This window comes from Nicotiana tabacum, chromosome 2, assembly GCF_000715075.1.
Source record: "Nicotiana tabacum cultivar K326 chromosome 2, ASM71507v2, whole genome shotgun sequence".
Lineage (NCBI taxonomy): Eukaryota > Viridiplantae > Streptophyta > Magnoliopsida > Solanales > Solanaceae > Nicotiana > Nicotiana tabacum.
In genome coordinates this window covers 78,651,179-78,674,326 of record NC_134081.1, presented here as the reverse complement: position 1 = coordinate 78,674,326, position 23,148 = coordinate 78,651,179, and the positions used below count along the sequence as shown (strand labels likewise).

At 40.0% G+C, this 23,148-nt stretch overlaps 1 protein-coding gene across 2 annotated transcripts in view; it reads left to right on the top strand.

Annotated features, from left to right (window-relative positions):
* The first annotated feature begins 1,356 nt into the window (after positions 1-1,356).
* The window catches only part of LOC107794628 (1,4-alpha-glucan-branching enzyme 3, chloroplastic/amyloplastic-like), a 37,549-nt gene continuing 15,757 nt past the window's right edge, over positions 1,357-23,148 (top strand). For both annotated transcript variants that reach the window (XM_075234961.1, XM_075234955.1), the window contains exons 1-7: positions 1,357-1,759; positions 2,493-2,564; positions 2,695-2,759; positions 6,638-7,315; positions 17,104-17,276; positions 17,596-17,685; positions 20,256-20,331. In XM_075234961.1, the coding sequence (XP_075091062.1) occupies positions 1,461-1,759; positions 2,493-2,564; positions 2,695-2,759; positions 6,638-7,315; positions 17,104-17,276; positions 17,596-17,685; positions 20,256-20,331 (1,453 nt within the window). In that variant the 5' untranslated portion in view covers positions 1,357-1,460. The remainder of the gene's footprint in view (positions 1,760-2,492; positions 2,565-2,694; positions 2,760-6,637; positions 7,316-17,103; positions 17,277-17,595; positions 17,686-20,255; positions 20,332-23,148) is intronic.

The following is a 23,148-nucleotide window of genomic DNA, read 5'->3' as shown; positions in this document are numbered from 1 at the left end:
ATAAATTAAAAATAAATTAATATTATTTTATAATATATTCATACACTTAATTTTTTCTTAAAATTAATTTTCAAGATATATAAGTAGCATTATTAAATTTGTCAGTAACATTACCGCGAACAAATCTCAAGTCCACGTTCTTAATCATGTTTAATGAAATATGTTTAATGAAAATTAAAAAATCAAAGCTCATTGATTTATCAGCCAAGCCGTACCCATTAATTTAATAAATAAAATACCCACATTTAGCAAAATGACATATCAGATTAATACTTTCAAATAAATAATATTAATAGATAAAACTTTAAAAAACTTAATATTAAACAAAAATATCTTTGAAACTTTTTTTAAAATTTTTTATTGACTATAAAAAACTATCATTTGTTAAACAAATCTGTTTTTATTATGTTAAATAAATATTAATTTTTTAATTATTTTTATATTTAAAATATATTCATGTTTGAATATAATTAAATAAATTGAGTGACATGGAAAAATTAAATGTATGGATATATAGAAATAATAAATAAAATAATTTAAAGTTATTTTGATCATAAGTAAAATACCTAGGTTAAAATATATTATATAGTATATAATATAGAAGGTATTATATAAATGAGAGGATTAATGTCAAGGACATAATAGACTTTTCAAGTAAAAGTATTATAAAATCTGGCCAAGGTGACTTTTGTGATAAATAGAGCAAAGTAAAATAAATTTTGTATAACAAAAGAAAGAAAAATGATTTTGGGTAATGAACACAAAGTTGAATGATTTTTACGTAACAAAAAGAAGAAAAATGACTTTTGCGTAATGAACACAAAATTGAATGACCACCATGAAATTTTCTCGTTTTTGAGGTCACAAAAGTCGAACACACACTGCCAATTTATAACCTGTTTGACCAAGCTTTTTTTGGGGCAAAAGTGCTTTTGACCAAAAATTGAGGTGTTTGACCAAACTTTTAAAAGGGAAAAAAGTACTTTTGAGGAGAAGTAGAACCAAAAACGTATTTTGAGAAGCAGAAAAATATAGTTTCTCTCCAAAAGTACTTTTTTTAGAAGCACTTTGAGAAAAATACACTTAGAAATAGTTTTCAAAAGTTTGATCAAATATTAATTACTGCTCAAAAGTATTTTTTAAATTAATTAGTCAAATACAAATTAATTATTATCAAAAATATTTTTTGAAAAAAAATATTTATCAAAATAAACAGATTTTAAAAGCTTAGCCAATCAGGCTATTAGAAACTTACGGTCAACCCACTGTCAAATAAAATATCGTTACCGTTTACGTCGTCCGAGTAGCCGTTTACGCTCTGTCCACCTCAGTATATAGGAACCCGCTCACCCGTCTGACACAGTTTGACACAGTACTCGCCTCTTATCACAAAGGCGAAAAAACTAGTTGATCTTCTTCCCCCCATGTGACATAGGAATTAGTACTAATTAGCTTCAATCATGCTCTCTCTGACGGATTCAATTCCAATTTCTTCACATTTGAACGATACTCGTTTCAACTTTCTTTCTCAAAGCGGCAGCAGAAACCTTCGGCAAGTTACACTTGTTTGCAGCCGTCCTCGGGTTTCGTTCCCACAGAGGAACATATGTAGGTGCTCAACCACCGAGCAACCGCCACCACAACGGCGCAAACAACGCCCGGCAAAGCAGTCCGACGAGGAGAAAGGCATCGATCCTGTTGGGTTCCTCACCAAATACGGCATTACCCATAAAGCTTTCGCTCAGTTTCTTCGTGAAAGGTTATTTTGCAATGCCTTAAATTTTACTTTCTATCTGTTCCAGTTTATATGACACAATTTCGTTATTAGTGGTGCAAAATATAATGACCCATTTAACTTTGAACTTTTAATTTTATCTATTTAGTTCTTACAACTACACATATGTTATTGCATTTTTCGGATTACAAGTTTCAAAATTCTTATAACCTTATACTCTCTCCATTCCAGTCCAGTTTATGTGGCAACATTTCGTTAGTCCCGTTAAAAAAGATGGGAGCTTTTGAAATTTGATAATAATTTAACCTAAAGTTCTCATTTTATCTTTAATGAGCCACACAAATATTTTAGAATGTCTAAAATCACAAGTTTCAAAAGTCGTATAACCACTCACAAATTGTATGACATGTTTATGATTACAAATTAAAAAAGTCATTCAATTTTTCTTAAACTCTGTTCCTATTCAAACTTTGACACATAAATTGGAACGGCAGGAATAGCATGTTTAAAACCACTGGTTTCAAAAATCTTCTTTTTTTCTTCTTAAACTCCGTGTCTAGTCAAACTACGTCAAATTGGAGGAGGGAGTATTTCAATGATCTTTTAGACATGCTAGAAGCTCCTTACCCAAAATAGTAACGAGCAGCCACTTTTTAGTCTACTTTGACTGTTCCCGGTACTACTTGATGCTTGAACCATTTTATATGCGCAATAATCTTTCAGGGTGTTTTATTCTTTTACTCATTCTGCTTTGCAGATATAAATCATTGAAGGACTTGAAGGATGAAATATTGACTCGTCACTTCAGTCTCAAGGAGATGTCTACTGGGTTAGTTTTATGCCCCAATTTCGTACATTGACAATAATTCTACCTTCTGCCTATTTGCTAAAGTTATCAAAGAACGCGTCTTGCATTTGCACATTTAACTCTTTACTAATTCTAGATGTCTATTTCATAGATATGAATTACTGGGTATGCATCGCAACGTGCAGCATCGAGTGGATTTCTTGGAGTGGGCTCCAGGTTCAATTCCATACGAGAATTTGTCATCTTAACGTGTTTTATATATCAGCATATGTCATCTTAATGTGTACTTTTGTATGTCTTAATTCATGCTACATTGTGCAATTAATCTGGTACTTATTTTTAGTTACATTGGCCATTCTGCAAGTACTAAGTACATAAACAATGTTTCAAAACTTCATCCATCCACTACATGATATCTTGAAAATTGCTCACTATTTGGTATCTTCTAATTTTCATTATGGACTTAAGAGTTCTCGGTCCATCAATTAGTGATTCATGGTTAGACTATGGTGTGATATCACCGGAGAGAAGACCAGATGTGAGATTTCCCATGTAAAGTAAGTAAGTAACATTTATGCATTAACTTAAATAAGTCAACAACAACAACAACAACATACCCAGTATTACTCCACACCGTGGGGTCTGGGGAGGGTAGTGTGTACGCATACCTTACCCCTACCTTGTGAGGATAGAGAGGCTGTTTCCAATAGACCCTCGGCTCAGGCAAACATAAGCACCACATTAATGAAAATATAGACAAGAAGGGACAATACCAAAAAGCCATATAAAAGTAGAATAAAAACAAAAAGATAGTAAGGTAATCAACAATGGAAAAAAAACAACGGTTAGTCATAAAAACCTACTACCAACAGAAAGCGAGACTACGTGCCAATACTACTATTATGAACACTCTAGACTACCTACTCTACTACCCTAATCCTCGATCTCCATACATTCCTATCAAGGGTCATGTCCTCGGTCAGCTGAAGCTGCGCCATGTCTTGCCTAATCACCTCTCCCCACCTCTTCTTTGGCTCTACCTCTCCGTAGGCCCTCCAATATCAACCTCTTACACCTCCTCACTAAGGCGTCTGTGCTCCTCCTCACATGACCAAACCACCTAAGCCGCGCTTCCCGCATCTTGTCCTCAATAGGGGCCACACCCACCTTGTCGCGAATAACCTCATTTCTGATCCTATCTAACCTGGTGTGCCCGCACATCTATCTCAACATCCTCATCTTTGCTACCTTCATCTTCTGGACATGAACGATCTTGACTGGCCAACACTCAAGCCCATACAATATCGTTGGTCTGACTACCACTCTGTAGAACTTACCCTTAAGTTTCGGTGGCACCTTCTTGTCACACAAAACACCGGAAGCGAGTCTCCATTTCACCCATCCAGCCCCAATACGATGTGTGACATCTTCATCAATCTCCCCATCCCCTGAATAATAGACCCAAGTTACTTAAAACTTCCTCTCCTAGGGATGACCTGCGAGTCCAGCCTCACCTCCCCTTCCCCTTCATGAGTCTCGCCACTGAATTTACACTCCAAGTATTCTGTCTTGGTCCTGCTCAACTTGAAACCTTTAGATTCCAGGGTTTGCTTCCATACCTCTAATTATGCGTTGACACCGTCTCGCGTCTCATTAATCAAATATAATATCATCTGTAAATAGCATGCACCACGACACCTCCCCTTGGATGTGGCGCGTCAGCACGTCCATCGTTAGAGCAAACAAAAAAGGGCTGAGTGCCGACCCATGATGCAACCCCATCATAACCGGAAAATGGTCCGAGTCCCCACCCACCGTCCTCACTCGGGTCTTTACTCCATCATACATGTCCTTAATCAACCTAACGTAGGCAACATGTACACCTCTAGCCTCCAAACATTTTCACAAAACTTCCCTCGGAACTTTATCGTACGCCTTTTCTAAGTCGATGAACACCATATGCAAGTCCTTCTTTTTCTCCCTATACTGCTTTATCAATCTCCTAACAAGGTGGATATGGCTTCTGTTGTCGAATGTCCCGGCATAAACCCAAACTGATTCTCGAAAATAGACACACTCCTCCTCACCCTTAGCTCTACCACTCTCTCCCAGACTTTCATAGTATAGCTAAGCAGTTTGATACCCTGATAGTTATTGCAATTTTGGATATCACCCTTGTTCTTGTATACAGGAACTATCGTGCTCCCCCTTCGCTCTTCGGGCATCTTCTTCATTCTAAATATGACATTAAATAACCTAGTGAGCCACTCCAAGCCTGCCTTGCCCGCACTCTTCCAAAACTCCACCGGCATTTCATCCGGCCCGGCCGCCTTGCCCCTGCTCATCTTACGCATAGCCCCCTCAACTTCATCAACTCTAATCCGCCTACAATACCCAAAGTCACAACGACTCCCTGAGAGTTCCAAATCACCCAGTACAATGCTCCTGTCCCCCTTCTCGTTCAAGAGACTATGTAAGTAGATCTGCCATCTCTGACGGATAAGCCCCTCATCGAACAAAACTTTATCTTCTTCATCCTTGATGCACTTCACTTGGTCCAAGTCACACGCCTTCCTTTCTCGCACCTTGGCTAACCTGAACAACCTCTTATACCCACCTCGGCCCTTGAGTTCCTCATACAAACGACTAAAAGCTGCAGTCTTGGCAGCCGTAGCTGCTAGCTTTGCCTCTTTCTTAGCCAACTTATAATGCTCCCTATTCGCCCTCTTCTCCTCATCGTCTACACTTTCCACTAGCTTCAGATACGCTGCTTTCTTGGTTTTCACTTTTCCTTGCACTTCTCCATTCCACCACCAGTCTCCCTTGTGACCACCATAGTCACCCTTTGAGACCCCTAATACCTCTCTCGCGGCTTCCCTAATGCACTGCGCAGTCGTGGTCCACATAGTGCTTGAGTCCCCACTACTCTTTCAAGCCCCCATAGTTACCAGCTTGACCCCCAACTCCTGCGCTTTAGCTTCCGTCAAGGCTCCCCACTTGATCCTATATTGGCTATATATTGCCCTCTTCCTCCTCTTCCTCGTGATCTCAAGGTCCATGACCAAGAGCCTATGAAGGGTCGAGAGGTTCTCGCTCGGGATGACCTTGCAATCCGTGCAAAGACCTCTATCGAACTTCCTGCAGAGTAAATAATCAATTTGAGTCTCGGCCACCGAACTCCGGAAAGTGACCAAGTGCTCCCTCTTCTTCGGAAAACTCGAGTTTGCTATCACCAAATCAAATGCTCTAGCAAAGTCCAGCAAAAACGTTCCTCCGTTTCTATCTCCAAAACCAAAGCCACCATGCACATCATCATAACCCCCAGACGTCGCTCCAATGTGGCCGTTGAAATCTCCTCATATGAAAAGCTTCTCGGTATGCGGGATACCACGCACCATCTCATCCAAATCCTCCCAGAAATGCCTCTTGACTTCCTAACGGGAACTATAATCTCAACTAAAGGTCAGACAAACAGGTGAAGTCGTGAAGAAATAAAACAAAGGAACTAAACGAACTATAATCTACAACTAAAGAATAGAAAAATAGGTGAAGAAATACAATACAAGAGCTAAAGGGGCTATAATCTACAACTAAAGGTCACAGGAAAATGTGCAATAAAGATCCAAAATACAAGAGCTAAAGGGGCTATAATCTACAACTTAAGGTCACAAGAAAATGTGCAATAAAGATCCAAAATAAAAAGATTCAAAATAAAGATGTAAACAGGTAGATAACAGTATAAACAAGTAGGCAAAGCTATCATTAATGCAATTAGTTTGACAATACTGGGGCAAATACTAACTAAAGATTCAAGAACACGATAGGCAGGCAAGGAGATACAATTACGCAAAAATATCAAACTATTAAAATATCAAGACAAGAGAGGAACAGTAGAACCTGGATTGTAAACGGACAAGGGGAAGCAATAATGGCAGCTTCAGGGAGTGGATTCCAGCTCTGGGGTTATAGATGGGGCAGGGGAGTGGATTTAGCTCTTGATAATCAAGAATTGTTTGTTTGTCTTTTTCGTTGTTTCTTTGTTATTTTTTTTTCTTATATGGTTTTTGACATATAAGTGCCAAGATGTTTAACAGGTGCTCGCTACTGTGCTCTAGTTGGTGACTTTAATGGGTGGTCAACAACTGATAATTGTGCCAGAGAGGGTCATTTTGGTCATGATGATTGTGGGTATTGGTTTATTATTCTTGAAGATAAATTGCGTCAAGGAGAAGAACCTGATAAATTGTATTTTCAACAGTACAATTATGTGGATGACTATGATAAAGGTGACACTGGCAATACCATCGAAGAAATCTTTAAAAAAGCAAATGATGAGTATTGGGAACCCGGAGAAGATCGCTTTATTAAGTCACGTTATGAGGTGGCGGCAAAGTTATACGAGGAAATGTTTGGCCCAAATGGACCCCAAACGGAAGAGGAACTAGAAGAAATGCCTGATGCAGTGACACGATACAAAGCCTGGAAAGAGCAACACAAAAATGACCCAGCAAGCAATTTGCCATCATATGATGTGATAGATAACGGAAAAGAATATGATATTTTCAATATTATAGGTGATCCCGAATCGTTTCAGAAATTTCGTATGAAGCAGCCTCCTATTGCTTACTGGTTGGAAACTAAAAAGGGAAGGAAAGCTTGGTTACAGAAATATATGCCTGGTTTACCGCATGGAAGCAAATACAGGGTGTATTTTAACACACCAAATGGGCCTCTTGAACGAGTTCCTGCATGGGCTACTTATGTCATTCCAGGTAAACAAGCACTGCTTATTGGTATTTACACACTTCATTTTATCTCCATAACTGGTTAGATGCAATTAGCTGCTAGTATAAGAAAAAGGACAGAAGCATGTAGAATATTGAACATTTTTCTTTTGGTGTATTCTGTTTATCTGCCTTAATGATCTCTCAGTTACAAACATAAATCCATGAGTACATGCTTTAGATTTTATATTCCCGAGCAACACATGTTTATTTGTAATATATATATATATATATATATATATATATATATATATATATATACACACACACACACATCACCTGAGCATCTACTAATCCAGCAAGTATCAACTACCTAGCTACCTCCCACTAGTATAGGTATTAGCGCTATGGCTTAAGATGATGGGAAAAAATTACCTATAGTTTTTGCCTCAGTTGGAATTTGAACCTTGGTCTCTTATGGTTCATTCCGGTTTCATTAACAGCTAAGCCACACCCTTAGATGCGAAAATTTATAAAACTAGTTTTAGTGTACGCGCATTGCGCGTATACCTATATCAATGAGTATATAATTTAAAAAATAAAAAAATATTATTAAATAATATAATTGAGTTACAAAATAAAAATTTAAAAAGTGTACGTTCTTGAAAAATAAATAATGTTAATGACATATGGATAGATAAAGAAAGAAGTCTCGATTTTGAATACAAATTTCATAATCAATCTGGAAAGCTTCTTCAATCTTCATTGTCAACTATCTGAGAGAGAGAGAGAAAGAGAGAGACGATATGAACTAAAGTCCTCCATCAAGCAGTGATGAGCAGTAGACCAGGTTTTCCTGCTGATATTTCTAAATCTTAATTCATGTATATCCTCAAGCAGTTGAATATCTCTGGTTTCTCCAAAAGTCACGTACGAACCTTGCAACAGAGCATTAACCTGTTCTATGGCCGAGACTCTTCCCTCTCTTCTTCCTAAGATTCCACCACACCCATCAAGAGCCAAGCTCCCCGCGTCCAAACCCCAGTAAATTTCTCCGGCAACCGAGCCCTCACGCGCCGCCAACTCGCCTGTTTTTCCGATGAGATCTCAGCCACGCGCTGTGGCTTTTTCCGGCGACCTTTCAAATTTTTTTCTTCAAACAACCTCTTCTCGAGGCATTTCCGAGCCATCCCGTGCCAGTTTCACCAAATTCCGACGATTTTTTCTTTTTTCGGCCTTTAAACCCCAGATTCTGACGATTGTTTCCTTTGTTCAGTACGAGAAAACCTTCCTCCCTTCCTATATACTGTTTTCACCCACTGTGTATAATGTTATTCCAACTATTGAGGCTTTCTCCGGCCAGATTTTTCGGGACAACCGCATTTAGAATATGATGGATTGTACTGAGAGAAGCTCTTTTTTCTCTATAGAATTTAGAAAACTGGAAAACATGTCTTTTATCAAAGTTGTCTCTTGGCCAGCCCTAGAACTTGGGGGAAGATGCCATCGAAAGCTCGACGTAGGACAAGAGCCGCACTTCTCGCTGTCCGAGGAGCACACTCTCAGGCGCAAGGGTTTCTTGGAATCTAGTCTCATTGGGTCTTTCTCCAAATGGGTTGGTTCTTTGGAGGTTGTTAGGAACTGGGCAACAGAGGCATGGAACGTCAAGGACGGGTTGAAAATATCGCAATTGGGGGACACTCAATATCTCTTTCGTTTTGTTGACAAGTTTCAAGCTTCAGAAATTCTTGTCAGAGGAAACAGGTGGTTCGATGAGAACTTTTTAAATCTAGACAGATGAGTGGAGCATGATGGGTGTCTTGACCCTCGCTTCACTGGCGAAACATTGGTGGTTAACATGGTGGGTCTCCCGGTACATCTTTGGTTTCTTGACCTATTCAAGAAGATAGGGGAAATCTGTGGGGTTTTTTGTTGATGTCACTTGCAGTTTACACGATCTCTCGCGAGTGAGGATTGTGGTGAGGAAAGGGAGCAGAAGTCTCCACCGTGGTGGAAGATGGTTACTTGAGTTATAGGGTTTGGTTGAGCCCTGAATTTCGGCCTATCTTTATGCCTGTGATAGCGATAGAAAAAAGAGAAGGTCAAATAGAAGGGAGGGAGGGAGGGAAAATCAGCCTCTGAGGGGAGGGGAGGGCTCACCGGATCACTGGATTAAGCCGGAATCAGACATTAGATCGAGAAGAGACGGGAGGTTTGAACTTGGGGGAGGAAGACAAAGTTTTAACAAGAGGAGAAGACGTGAATGGGTCAGTGATGCGCGCTGGAAAGGCAGAATGGGACGATCCTCTTCTACTTATCATAGGGCAGGGCAAGTTTTCAGCAAGTATAGGCCTGGGCCTCCTCACATGGGCCCAGCAACTTTCCCCAATTCCATTAGAATTGATCGTAAGGGGCCCAGTTTATTTCAAGCTGCGCATGATAAAGCTCCTAAGCATATGGGAACAGTCGTTCCACCTTCCTCTGGCCATGGTACTTCACACAGTGGCACTCCTTCACCGAGCTCTAGTGACCTGTGCCTCTCTATGATGGCCGCTGCTGCAGGGGCAGAACCGGCTAAGGATGGTGCTGTTAATCCACGCCCCCCCGCCTCTGATGGTCCCGATTCCATCAACCCCTCACTTGCTCCTGGGCTTAGTTGTGCTGAGGTCACACTTAAAGTTTCTTCTTCTTCTGGGGAGATTGTTGAGCATGCCCCAATTGATGTTAGTGTCGGACCAGTACTTTCAGTTAATATGCCACCAAGGGTTCCATGCTCTCTTCCGCCATGCTACCCTACTGATGGTTCTGGACATTCCTATAGCAGCGGGGTGTTAATTTCAGAGGTTGCTACCCCTCAAGGAAATGGTGAGACCCTTTCGGAGGTTAAAACTCTTAGTGCTAGAAATGCTATGGTCTTGTATTCCTCTGGTAGTAGCAAGGAAAGGGTACATATAGAAGACGCCTGTCCAATTTCGTCAAGGATCGGAGTAGGGGATATGTCTTTCTGGATGGAGGATAAACTATTAAACTTTGGGAAGTTTCTAGGTGTTTCTGTTGAAGGGAAGGAAGATAGGGTGTTAGAACTGTTGAGGGAGATTGAGCAACAATCTCTTTACGATGGTGCAGGGAGGGAGTTGGGTAAAGGTGTTAAGCAAAATAACTTAGGGGATGTAATGGTGTATCAGAGAAGGGGGCGAATGTGTGACAGAGAGAAAGGGACCTCGACTAGGGGAGGTGGGGAAATGGTGGCTATTGTCGCTTATGGAAGTTAAGATCCTTTCATGGAATGTGAGGGGGATGAATGACCCAAACAAAAGGGCCATCATCAAAGTGGGAGTTAGGGAGTGGGGTGCCAACCTAGTTTGTTTTCAGGAGACCAAAATGGAAGTTTTGTCGGATGCGATCGTGAGAAGTGTCTGGGGAGGTAGTTGGGTGAAATATGACTGGGTCCCAGCAGCGGGAAGTGCCGGGGGCATTCTACTTATGTGGGATGATAGAAGCTTGGAGGTAAAGGAGATTAGCAAGGGAGTTTTCTCTTTGGCAGCTCTCGTCAAAGATAGAGTGAGTGGGGTGGAGTGGGGATTTGGGGAGTGTACGGGCCGGTAGGGGAAGGGTCCAAGGTGTCTTTCTGGGAGGAACTGGCCAATATTATGGGGGAATGGGACATTCCATGGGTTCTAGGGAGAGACTTTAACACTATTAGATTCCCGGAGGAGAGATTAGGGTGTAGTGTGATTTCGAAGGCCATGGAGGAATTTTCTGACTTCATCAATGATCACTTTCTCATTGACCTTCATCTGTCAGGGGAAAGGTTTACTTGGGCCAGGGCGGAGGATTCCAACTCAAGGTCTAGACTTGATAGATTCCTGACATCTCCCTCATGGGATGAGCTGGTGCCGAATGTGCTGCAGATTCCTTTACCTAGGTTGACTTCAGATCATTTGCCTATTTTGCTAGATGGATGCAGAGGGAGGGGGGTGCGTGCTCCCTTCCGATTCGAAAACATATGGTTGAAAGTGCCAGGATTCGGTGACAAGGTGAAAGAATGTTGGACAAGCTACGGGGTATCAGGGACACCTTCATACCGTCTTTCGAAGAAATTCAAATTACTCAAGGGAGATATTATTAGGTGGAATAAGGAGGTTTTTTGGGAGGGTAGAGGTTAAAATGAGGGAGCTTATGCATGAATTGGGGGATTTAGAAAGAGGAGAAAGGGCGGGGGAGTTAGATGAATCTGAGAAAGAAAGATTGGGGGAGGTTAAGAGGGAAATAGTCGAGTTAGCAATAGCTCAGGAGACTAGTTGGCGGCAAAAATCGAGGGCGCTCTGGTTAAAGGAGGGGGATTCGAATACCAAGTTTTTCCATAGGGTGACGATTGCAAATCGAAGGAGAAACTTCATAGAGTCCTTAGTTGTGGATGGGGTGAGGATTGAGGGAGAGGAGGAGGTAAAAGGGGCGATAGCGGGGTTTTATGAGAACTTATATAAAGAGGAAGTTAGTTGGAGGCCGACTTTGGGGGGGAATAGAGTTCAACCATATAGGGGAGGGAGACAGCGAGTGGCTAGAAAGGGTTTTCGAGGAGGAGGAGGTGCACGAGGCTGTGTCGAGTTGTGCTGGCGATAAGGCCCCCGGGCCTGATGGTTTCTCCTTGGCTTTCTTTCAGCTCTTTTGGGACACCATCAAGGGGGAGTTGATGGAAGCCATTGAATACTTCCATGTGAATGGTGTTTTCGAGAGAAGTATCAATGCTTCTTTTATTACTATTGTGCCTAAGAAAGAAGGTGCATCTTGTATCAGAGACTACAGGACTATTAGTCTCGTAGGGAGCATTTACAAGATTATTTCTAAAGTGCTTTCCAACAGACTTAAGAAGGTTCTTGACATGACTGTTTCGTCCTCCCAGAATGCGTTTGTGGAATGTAGGCAGATCCTGGATGCTGCCTTGGTGGCAAATGAACTTGTAGACTCCAGAAGGAAAAATAGAGAACCCGGCTTACTATGCAAGTTGGACCTTGAGAAGGCTTTCGACCATGTCAATTGGGAGTTCCTGTACTTCATTATGATGCGGATGAGGTTTGGAGAAAGATGGAGGGGATGGATCAACTTTTGCATTTCCTCAGTCAGATTCTCTGTCCTGGTTAATGGTAGCCCGTGTGGTTTCTTTGGCAGCTCCAGAGGTTTCAGGCAAGGTGACCCCCTATCCCCATGTTATTCATTCTAGTGATGGATGCTCTGAGCAAAATGATGGATCGTGCGGCGTGCAGAGGTTTCTTGAGAGGATTCTCAACTCCGATTGGGGTGCTCAGTGCCCGAAGAGTCTCACATTTGCTTTTTGCGGATGACACACTGGTTTTCTGTGATGCCGATATGGATCAGTTGACCTACCTGAAGCAGGTCCTGCAGTGGTTTCAGTTAGTATCAGGACTCAAAATCAACATCGGCAAGTGTGAGATTTTTCCGGTAGGTGAGGTTACTAATATTGATGCCTTGTCTGGTGTTCTCAGATGCAAGGTGGGCTCCCTTCCCACTACTTACCTGGGCCTCCCTTTGGGCGCTTCATATAAGGATACTACGGTTTGGAATCCAGTGATCGAGCGGGTTGAAAAACGATTAGCAGGGTGGCATAAACGGTATTTGTCAAAAGGAGGTAAGGAAGTGCTTATCAAAAACACTTTATCGAGTATGCCCACCTATTACTTATCTCTGTTGCAAGCACCGGTGAGCATCACAGAAAAACTGGAGCGACTTCAAAGGAACTTTCTGTGGGATGCGGCGGATGGAACTAGAAAGTTTCATCTAGTGAATAGGCAGACAGTCACTTCCTCAAAGAAGTGGGGTGGACTTAGAGTGAAGGATCTTAGGGTATTTAACAGAGCTTTAATGGGAAAGTGGCTGTGGAGATTCGGGGTAGAAGAGCATGCTCTATAGAGGGAGGTCATAGTAGAAAAGTACGATTCAACGGGAGGGGGTTGGAGGACCAAGGCGATCACAACACCTTTCGGGTGTGGCATGTGGAGGAGCATCATGAAGAATTGGGAAGCATTCAGTGGCAACATCACTTACAGGGTGGGAGATGGAAGGAGAATCAACTTTTGGAATCATAGGTGGTGTGGAGAGGATACTCTGAGGGTCTCATTCCCCACGTTTTCAGAGTTTCAAACCAGAAGGAACTGATGGTCCAACAGATTCGTAAGGAGCATGAAGGGGGGTAGTATGGGACCTCTCATTCATTCAGAAGGAACATGCAAGATTGGGAGATTGCGGAGCTCCAAGATTTGTTGGCACTGCTATACGGGCAAGACAGGCCCCAGCCATCCTGCGACTCTTGGAGATGGGGCTTGGGTGGTGATGGTTTGTTCACCGTAAAGTCCTTTTACTAGAGTATGTTGGTGAGAGAGGAGACCACTTTTCCATACTCCTCGATCTGGATTCCTAGGGCGCCCACGAAGGCGTGCTTTTTTGCATGGCTAGCGGCGAGGGAGGTAGTATGGGACCTCTCATTCAGAAGGAACATGCAAGATTGGGAGATTGCGGAGCTCCAAGATTTGTTGGCACTGCTATACGGGCAAGACAGGCCTCCAGCCATCCTGCGACTCTTGGAGATGGGGCTTGCGTGGCGATGGTTTGTTCACCGTAAAGTCCTTTTACCAGAGTATGTTGGTGAGAGAGGAGACCACTTTTCCATACTCCTCGATCTGGATTCCTAGGGCGCCCACGAAGGTGTGCTTTTTTGCATGGCTAGCGGCGAGGGAGTGATCTTGACTGCTGAAAATCTCTGAAAGAGAGGAATTACACTTGTTAGTTGGTGCTACATGTGTAAAAGCTCAGGGGAAGAAGTTGTTCACCTTTTGTTGCATTGCCCTGTGTCCTCTACTTTGTGGAGGGCAATCCTGAATTTTTTTGGTGTTCAATGGGTGATGCCAAGCACTGTAAAGGAAATGTTATATAGCTGGGCCGGTTTCCGTAGAAGAAGTAAGCAAAAGGCGTGGAAGTTCGCCCCGTTAGCTCTCATGTGGGTAGTATGGGGGGAGAGAAATATGAGAGCTTTTGAGGAGATTGAGTCTCCTTTTTCACATCTTAAGAATAGTCTTTTATCTTTGATCGCTTTTTGGTGCACTCATTTAGCCCCTACTTGTATAGAAGATTGGGCGTCTTTTGTAGAGAATCATATTCTGATGTAAATTCTCTACGTTTTTGGTATACTTCGTGTATACGGGAGTTCTCTCCCTTTTGATTAATACAATTTACCTTATCAAAAAAAAGATTTGTGTGGCAATAAAAACTTCCCTTTAAGGGTAAAATGGGAAGTCCAAAGTTAATTGTTTCCAGATATAGAAATGTGTCATTATTCCGGAAGAATTAGTGAGATAATTTAATTACTTTTCCTCGCCTAATAATTATACAGAGCTTTTCAAATATACTTTTATATTAATTGTGATTAATGAACTATTATAGGCATTCAATCTTTGAGCTTGTCACCTATCTTTTAATCAAACTTTTAAGAATAGATTATATCTTTGTATTCAAATATGTGGCCTTTGACCAAAATCTTATAGCATTTTTTTCCTCTTACTATTAAATATCCCCTCAAGTATTTCTTCATATCAAAGTTCCAAAAGATATGTTCCTTTTTCTTCTCCTTTTAAAAAAAAATACAAATACTCTTTTGTGTTTTTGGTTATTAACTAATATTACAATAAATTTTAAATTGTTAGCGCTAATGATAGTAACATTTAAAAAGAGATTAATACATCGTATATATTTACAAAGAAAATGGCACAGATCCTGAGAACCTAAAATATCATTAAATGTAGAAGGAGTGTCGACTGATATATCGATTTTAGTAACAATTAGTCCTTACTTATTTTTGTGTAAACTTTTTCATTTGAAGTATTCTTGTTCATCATTATATCCAAACTCATTTGTCTCATTTGAATTGTCAAATATAGTACTTTTGATTGGATTTATCATTCGAAACATGAGATAATATACCTTAACATTCCCATTCTTTAATTCAAAAAAATATTGTTAAAACAAGCTGCAACTTAGTTCATTTGTATTTAATATTCATGATTGTTATAGCAATATTTCTTTTGTTAATTTTAAAGTTATAAATATTAAAAAATAACTAAATGACAAAATTATATTTAATGTGTATGATATAATATACATGTTATCCATCATTAATTATTAACTTTTATATTAAAAATTATAAATCACCTTAAAACTTTGTGAGCATGTGAAATATTCAAATTAACAGTACTCAAGTTGGTTCAAACAAAATCGGAAAAAATGGAATTGACATGTTTGATGATTCTTACGTGGTTAGTACTACAAAATTAAAATGAATGACAAAATTTCTAACGTGTTAAAAACTTGGAAACATTTAAGGACTTACACAATTTAAATATGGAAAAAAGTTATATAAGTAAAATTAAACTCAATTTTAGATTCCTAAATATTAAGAGTTTCTACCTAGTTCAAATAAGGAACAATTTAATAAATAAAAATTAGTTGATTTTTAAAGTCCTAAATATTAGGAATATAAGTAAATTACAATTACATATTTGTCCAACTTGAAATCTATTTTTAAAGGGCAAAAAAGACTAACGACATTTCGCTAAGGGCTTTCGTGCTTTTAATATAGTATAGATTAGTAGCCTTGGTTCTTCTCCTTACAAAGTTTTCACTCTATGCTTCTATCTGTTGGTACCTATGTTGCTCAGATCCTCCAAATGTGTTACCGCATCCGTGTCGGATCCTTCAAAAATGCAAACTGTATCTCGGCAGCCGAACATTTAATTACAACAACAACGACATACCCAGTGTGATCCCACAAGTGGGGTTGGGAAGGTGAGGTGTACACAGACCTTATCCCTATCTCGTGTGAGGTGGAGAGGCTGTTTCCAGTAGACCCTCGAATCAAGAAAAGCATTTTCAAACTAAGTTTGAAAAATACAAGAGTAAAAAAAGCTAAGATGAAAATACTGAAAAAAAGAAAAGTATTGACAACAAAAATAGTAAAGATAACCAAAGTAAATAAAACAACAACAGTATAAAATTAAAAAAATAAGATGATAATAATAATAATACTCATAAGGAGAAGAGGGAGCAGATAAAGTGTTATAAACTAGAACCATGCTCTCCCACAGAAAGGAGAGAAATCGCTCGACTACCTACTAACTTTCTACCTAGTCCTCGACCTTCATGCTCTCCTATCTAGGGTCATGTCCTCGGTGAGCTAAGATGTGCCATGTCCTGTTTAATCACCTCTTCCCAATTCTTCCTCGGTCTACCTCTACCGCTCCTTAGACCTATCACTGCCAACCTCTTCACTGGAGCATTTGTGCTCTTCCTCTTCACATGTCCGAACCATCTTAGCCTCGCCTCCCGCATCTTGTCCACCACAAAAGCCACTCCTACCTTGCCTCGTATATCTTCGTTCCTAATCTTATCTCTCCTAGTATGCCCACACATCTATCTGAGCATCCTCATTTCTGCTACTTTCATCTTCTGAACGCGTGAGTTCTTGATCAACACTCTGCCCCATGCAACATAATTGGTCTAACAACCAATCTATAGAACTTACCTTAAGTCTTGATGGCATATTCTTATCACATAGGACACCTGATGCGAGCCTCCATTTGTGATGGGCATTTTGAGTAGGTGATTCTAATTGAATCTCCATGCCCGCTGTAAAAGAGATGCAGGAAACATAATCATATCAATAATGTTGATTTCATTTCGTATTTTGTTTGCTACCCTGAGCCGACAAGGCCTTCTTTGTTTTCTGGGATTTGTATTGATGTTGCTGAACTTCCTTTGCTCATTCGCAGATGCCGATGGGAAGCAAGCATTGGCAGTTCATTGGGAACCACCTCCGGAAAGTGCTTACAAGTGGAAACACAAACATCCTCTCAAGCCTAAGTCATTGCGCATATATGAATGTCACGTCGGTATCTGCAGCCAGGAACCAAAAGTTTCTTCTTTCAGTGATTTTATTAGCAAGGTGACTGCGTTACACTCTATCTTCCAATTAGTGTTGACATCAAAACTTTTGCAAGTGTTACTCTTCAAAAATCTTATAGAGCCTCTGTGGATTAGAAATATGATTGTCTTTGAGCCTCTGGTTTAGGTTGTTTGATCTGAACTAATTCCATATCCTTTAAAAGAAAGTCTGTTTTACCAGAATGATTTTGTTCCATGTCGAAGGAGTGTTCTTTTTTTTTTTTTTTTTTTTTGCATTTGTGTGGATAAATATTTTTAGTGCATTTTCTTTGTCTTTGCAGGCTGACTTCCTTTAATATATTTTCTTTTTGTCGTTCCAGGTTCTTCCACATGCAAAAGAAGCTGGATACAATGCAATACAATTAATTGGAGTTGTTGAGCACAAGGATTATTTCACTGTTGGATATAGAGTGAGTTAAGAATAGTTTCTCGTCAATTCTCTATCCCTGAAAAATACACATGATACATTCTCAAAATTGGATTTCTTTTGTGCTTCCTGATATAAAAATGTGAGCCATGCCATTAGGATTTTGCGTACTTTCTTTTGGATTTGTTACATGATCAAAAGGCTTGAACTTGGTGACAACGCCTCTCTTGCACTGAGATTCGCTTCCTTAAAAAAGAATTTTTCCCCAGGAACTTTCTCATTGAATATCACCAAGAGGTTAACAAAAGAATAAACAAGGAAAAAGGAAAAACAAAAGATTCTCAAATAGCCAAGACTGAATATATTCCTCCTTCATCGTCTCCCACACTTTCTTACAATGTTTTGGTGTTTAACTTCCAGTATTAAGTTGTTTCATTTGCCACCTTTGTGTAAACTTGTCAGAGGCATTTAATCATTTTCTTTTGGTAAATACAAGGTATACTAAAGGATTAGATTGAGAAATAGACTTAAATGGTAAGGAGAAAGGATCTAAGAGCTCAAAATAAAATAAAGTTGACAGAATGCCTATGTCGTGAACCACCGTTACCAGACTGATGCAGTCAAAAGTGGAAATGAAGGCTAGAATAGCACTGAAGATCTTCTGGTTCTTATCAGTGTTGTCAAAAAGCGAAAAGCTCTAAAAAGCGCTCCAAGCCGATTGGGGCTTTAAGCACAAAGCGCAACTACTAAAGTGTGGTCTTCCGTAAAAAAAGGTGCAACTAGGAAAAGAATTAAAAATACATATGTAATTCAAGAAAAAAGAAATAAATTCACTCCTAATGTTTTCCTCAGCGACTAATACACTTATTTGCTGATAATATTTGTTGTTTAGTACTGCTAAGTTCAAGATAGAACTCATGGGCATTGAGGCGCACACCTTAGTGCCTTGTTTACACTAAACCACAGCTTAAGCGAGGCGAAGCAGCCTTGAGCTTTTCTGAGCTTCAAGGCTTAAGCGCGCCTTAAATGAGCCTTTGACAACATTTGGTTCTTATGGGTGGGTTCCTCTACAGGTAATGGCCTGTGAAGGAAGGGCACAATGGAAATGTGAACTTACTAGTTACTGTGCTTGTGTATGTGTCTCTGGTGTGGCGAGTATGAGACGGTTGGGGAATGAAAACGGGATTGGTGAAAGGATTAATCTGTCAATTGTGGGCTTTTGTCTCTGTATTCATGCGATGGAAGAATTTGGGTGGGTATTTCTCGGCTTTTGTAGAAGATAGGATTTTATGGAAGGAAATGATACTGAGGAGAGGCGGTGGTGATAGGGAGGAGTTGGTGACAGGTTGAAGGTGGTGGGGAAGGATCAATATGGAGGATTTAGGGGTGAGTGGTGATGGCAGGGATGGAAATGGGGTGTCATTGGTGAAGGGGCCTCGGGGAATTGAATTTTACGTCGGCCAATGATTCTTTTATCCAAACTCAGCTCTTTCCCTAAATTGCTTGATAGTTCTAGTTAGGGAGGGGGGAGGTGAAGGAAAGAGATATTTATTGGTTTACTTCCCTTAGAGGAAGCATTGATGATTTACTTTGGGTGGTGTCATACAGCTGGAGGGCGCCTGTACGCCCAGTTTTAGAGGGTTGAAAAAGAACACTTTATTCCTTACCAAAGAAGGGGAATAACTAGTGCTCCTAATTTTCCATCTTCTAACACCTCTTTTTCATCCCCTAACCAAGTTACCAAACACATAAATTTGAATTTAAAATTAATAGATTGCTTATGAAGGGTTAGAATAGTAAGCTAAATGCAACATACGGCATTTTATTTCGATTTATGTGTTGGAAATTGTGAGGCAGCTAGATGCTGGGAAATTTTGAGGCAGTTAGGGAGGGGGGAGGTGAAGGAAAGAGATATTTATTGGTTTACTTCCCTTAGAGGAAGCATTGATGATTTACTTTGGGTGATGTCACACAGCTGGAGGGCGCCTGTACGCCCAGTTTTAGAGGGTTGAAAAAGAACACTTTATTCCTTACCAAAGAAGGGGAATAACTAGTGCTCCTAATTTTCCATCTTCTAACACCTCTTTTTCATCCCCTAACCAAGTTACCAAACACATAAATTTGAATTTAAAATTAATAGATTGCTTATGAAGGGTTAGAATAGTAAGCTAAATGCAACATACGGCATTTTATTTCGATTTATGTGTTGGAAATTGTGAGGCAGCTAGATGCTGGGAAATTTTTGCTCTGTTTCAGACAAAATAATCAGATTGATGCCCTTTCCTGTATTCAATTACCATATGGAATACATCGGGTGTATAAACTGATCCTGATGTTTGATCTTCAAGTTTGGTAACATTAACAGATCATAACTTCACGTATCCTGCATGAACAGTTGAACACAGTGTTAGTTGAACAATTTAATTGATCAATTGTCAGGTTATGCATTTGAAAGATTGCATCTTTATATCCCTCTCTCTTTTAGCTATTAGGAAGTAGCTTACTGAACATCATCATATAATCTTTTCTTGAATAGATTCACAACCTCCTGAATCTTTATGACTTATATTTCTGCCTCACCATCAATATGATTTCACCATTTCTTATGTAAAGGTGACAAACTTTTATGCTGTTAGTAGCCGTTTTGGCACACCGGATGACTTCAAGCGCTTGGTTGATGAAGCACATGGTAATCCTTGACGTTTGACCTGGGCAAATATGGTTTACGTCCTGCTAAGCTGTTAGTGACTACTTATGTTGCATATTATTTGCTTTCTCCTTCCTTTTTATTTTTCTGACTAATATAATTTGTATGATTTGTGATTGAGGCATAGTTTATTTATTGACTGGTTGGTCTATCATCTATGCTTACTTTCTGTTGGGTTCATTTAGTCGCTATTTCTTCTGCTCAGAATGGCATAGCTTAATGCATTTCATTTGGTTTCTTGCACTTTTTTACCAACCTATTAACTTTTCCTAAAGTTCTATTAGTACTATCGTGTTGCTTTCAACTCTTCTTTAGCAGTTACAGAATTTCCTGGCTATTGTACTCTTTTTGGATTGTATAATGCATTTCTAACTAAGGAGCCCTGTTTTCCATCTTTTCTCCAGTACTCTTCATGCTCATAACAGCCAGAGGCCACTAAACTACATAAACACCTTTTCCCCTCGTATTTGCTATCTCTTCAGTGACATTTTATTAGTTTAAAGCTGCAGAACTTGCTTAAGATCTGTCTTGACTTCTCAGAAAAAAGATTTTTTTAGGTTGACGTCTGGACAAAACTGGAGGTATATTTGGTTTGTTGGTAATGTCAAGTGACATTTTGTTTCTGCATCTTTTGGTGTATATGCCATTCGACATATCGAATGAGATCCTTTGAAGGTAGCACTTATGGTCCTGTTTGTTGAATGCTAAGTGAATACGTGTCTCGATTCTTTGAACTTGAGTATGATATTATAAAATATTCTGTTTGTACGTAAGGCGATCACGCATTTGGTTATATAACATTTACTTACCTAATTAGACATATAAGATGATTATTTACTATATTGTATTAAGACTCTTCTTGTATGTTGTTAATAGATCAAGTCAAGAAGAAGTTTTCTATTTTTACATATTACCTGAGCAGGCAGAGATCCTTGTTTCAATCTCAACGCACCTATTATCAAAAAGAACTTTCCGTGCTTGACCCGTGAAAAAGAACAACGCTGCACATTAGGGGAAGGTATAAAGACATTGTGAGAAAGCACGGTAGAAAATATTATTGATTATCTAAAGTGTTGTACAACGCCCTATTTATATACAGTGATTACATGATAATAGGTATCTACTTCCCGATGTGGGACACTATACATGACTAACTACTTAACACTCCCCCTCAAGCCGGTGCATATAAATCATATGTGCCGAACTTGTTACAGATGTAACCAATACGAGAACCAGTAAGAGACTTAGTGAAAATATCTGCTAGCTGATTATTCGACTTCACAAACTTTGTAACAATATCTCATGAGAGTATCTTTTCTCTGACAAAGTGACAGTCGATTTCAATGTGTTTAGTCCTCTCATGAAACATCAAATTTGACGCAATATGAAGAGCAGCTTGATTATCACACACCAGTTCCATCTTGCTGATTTCTCCGAACTTCAACTCCTTGAGCAACTGCTTGACCCAAACTAGCTCACCCGTTGCCATAGCCATGGCCCGATATTCGGCTTCGGCGCTAGATCGAGCAACTACATTCTGTTTCTTGCTCTTCCAAGAGACCAAATTGCCTCCTACTAGAACACAATATCCAGACGTAGAACGTCTATCAGAAGGTGATCCTGCCCAATTAGCATCTGTGTACCCAACAATCTGCTCGTGGCCTCGATCCTCGAATAGTAATCCTTTGCCTAGAGCTGACTTTATATACCGAAGAATGTGAATAACTGCATTTCAGTGACTATCACTGGGAGAATCCATAAATTGACTTACAACACTCACCGGAAAAGAAATGTCAGGTCTAGTTACCGTGAGGTAATTCAATTTGCCAACCAACCTCCTATATCTCGTAGGATCTCTAAGAGGCTCCCCCTATCCTGGAAGAAGCTTAGCATTCAGATCCACAAGAGTGTCAACATGTTTGCAGCCCATCATTCCAATCTCCTCAAGAATGTCTAAGGCATACTTTCGCTGTGAAATAACAATACCTGAGCTAGACTGAGCGACCTCAATACCTATAAAATACTTCAATATGCCCAGATCCTTAGTCTGGAAGTGCTGAAAAAGATGCTGCTTCAGATTAGTAATACCATCCTGATTATTGCCAGTAATAACGATATCATCAACATAAACCACTAGATAAATACATAGATTAGGAGCAGAATGCCGATAAAACATAGAGTGATCGGCTTCACTACGCGTCATGCCGAACTCCTGGATAACTGTGCTGAACTTACCAAACCAAGCTCGAAGGGACTGTTTCAAACCATATAGTGACCTGCGCAATCGGCATACAAGACCACTAGACTCACCCTGAGCAACAAAACCAGGTGGGTGCTCCATATAAACTTCTTCCTCAAGATCACCGTGGAGAAAAACATTCTTAATGTCTAACTGATAAAGAGGCTAATGACGTACAACAGCCATGGACAAATGAGACGAACAAATGCTACTTTAGCCACGGGAGAGAAAGTGTCACTATAATCAAGCCCAAAAATCTGAGTGTATCCTTTTGTAACAAGACGAGCCTTAAGCCGATCAACCTGGCTATCCGGGCCGACTTGGACTGCATAAATCCAACGACAACCTACAGTAGACTTACCTGGAGGAAGAAGAACAAGCTCCCAAGTGTCACTCGCATGTAAAGTAGACATCTCGTCAATCATAGCTTGTCGCCATCCTGGATGAGATAGTGCCTCACCTGTAGACTTAGGGATAGAAACAGTGGACAAAGATGATATAAAAGCGTAATGAGGTGATGACAGACGATGATAACTTAAACCGACATAATGGGGATTAGG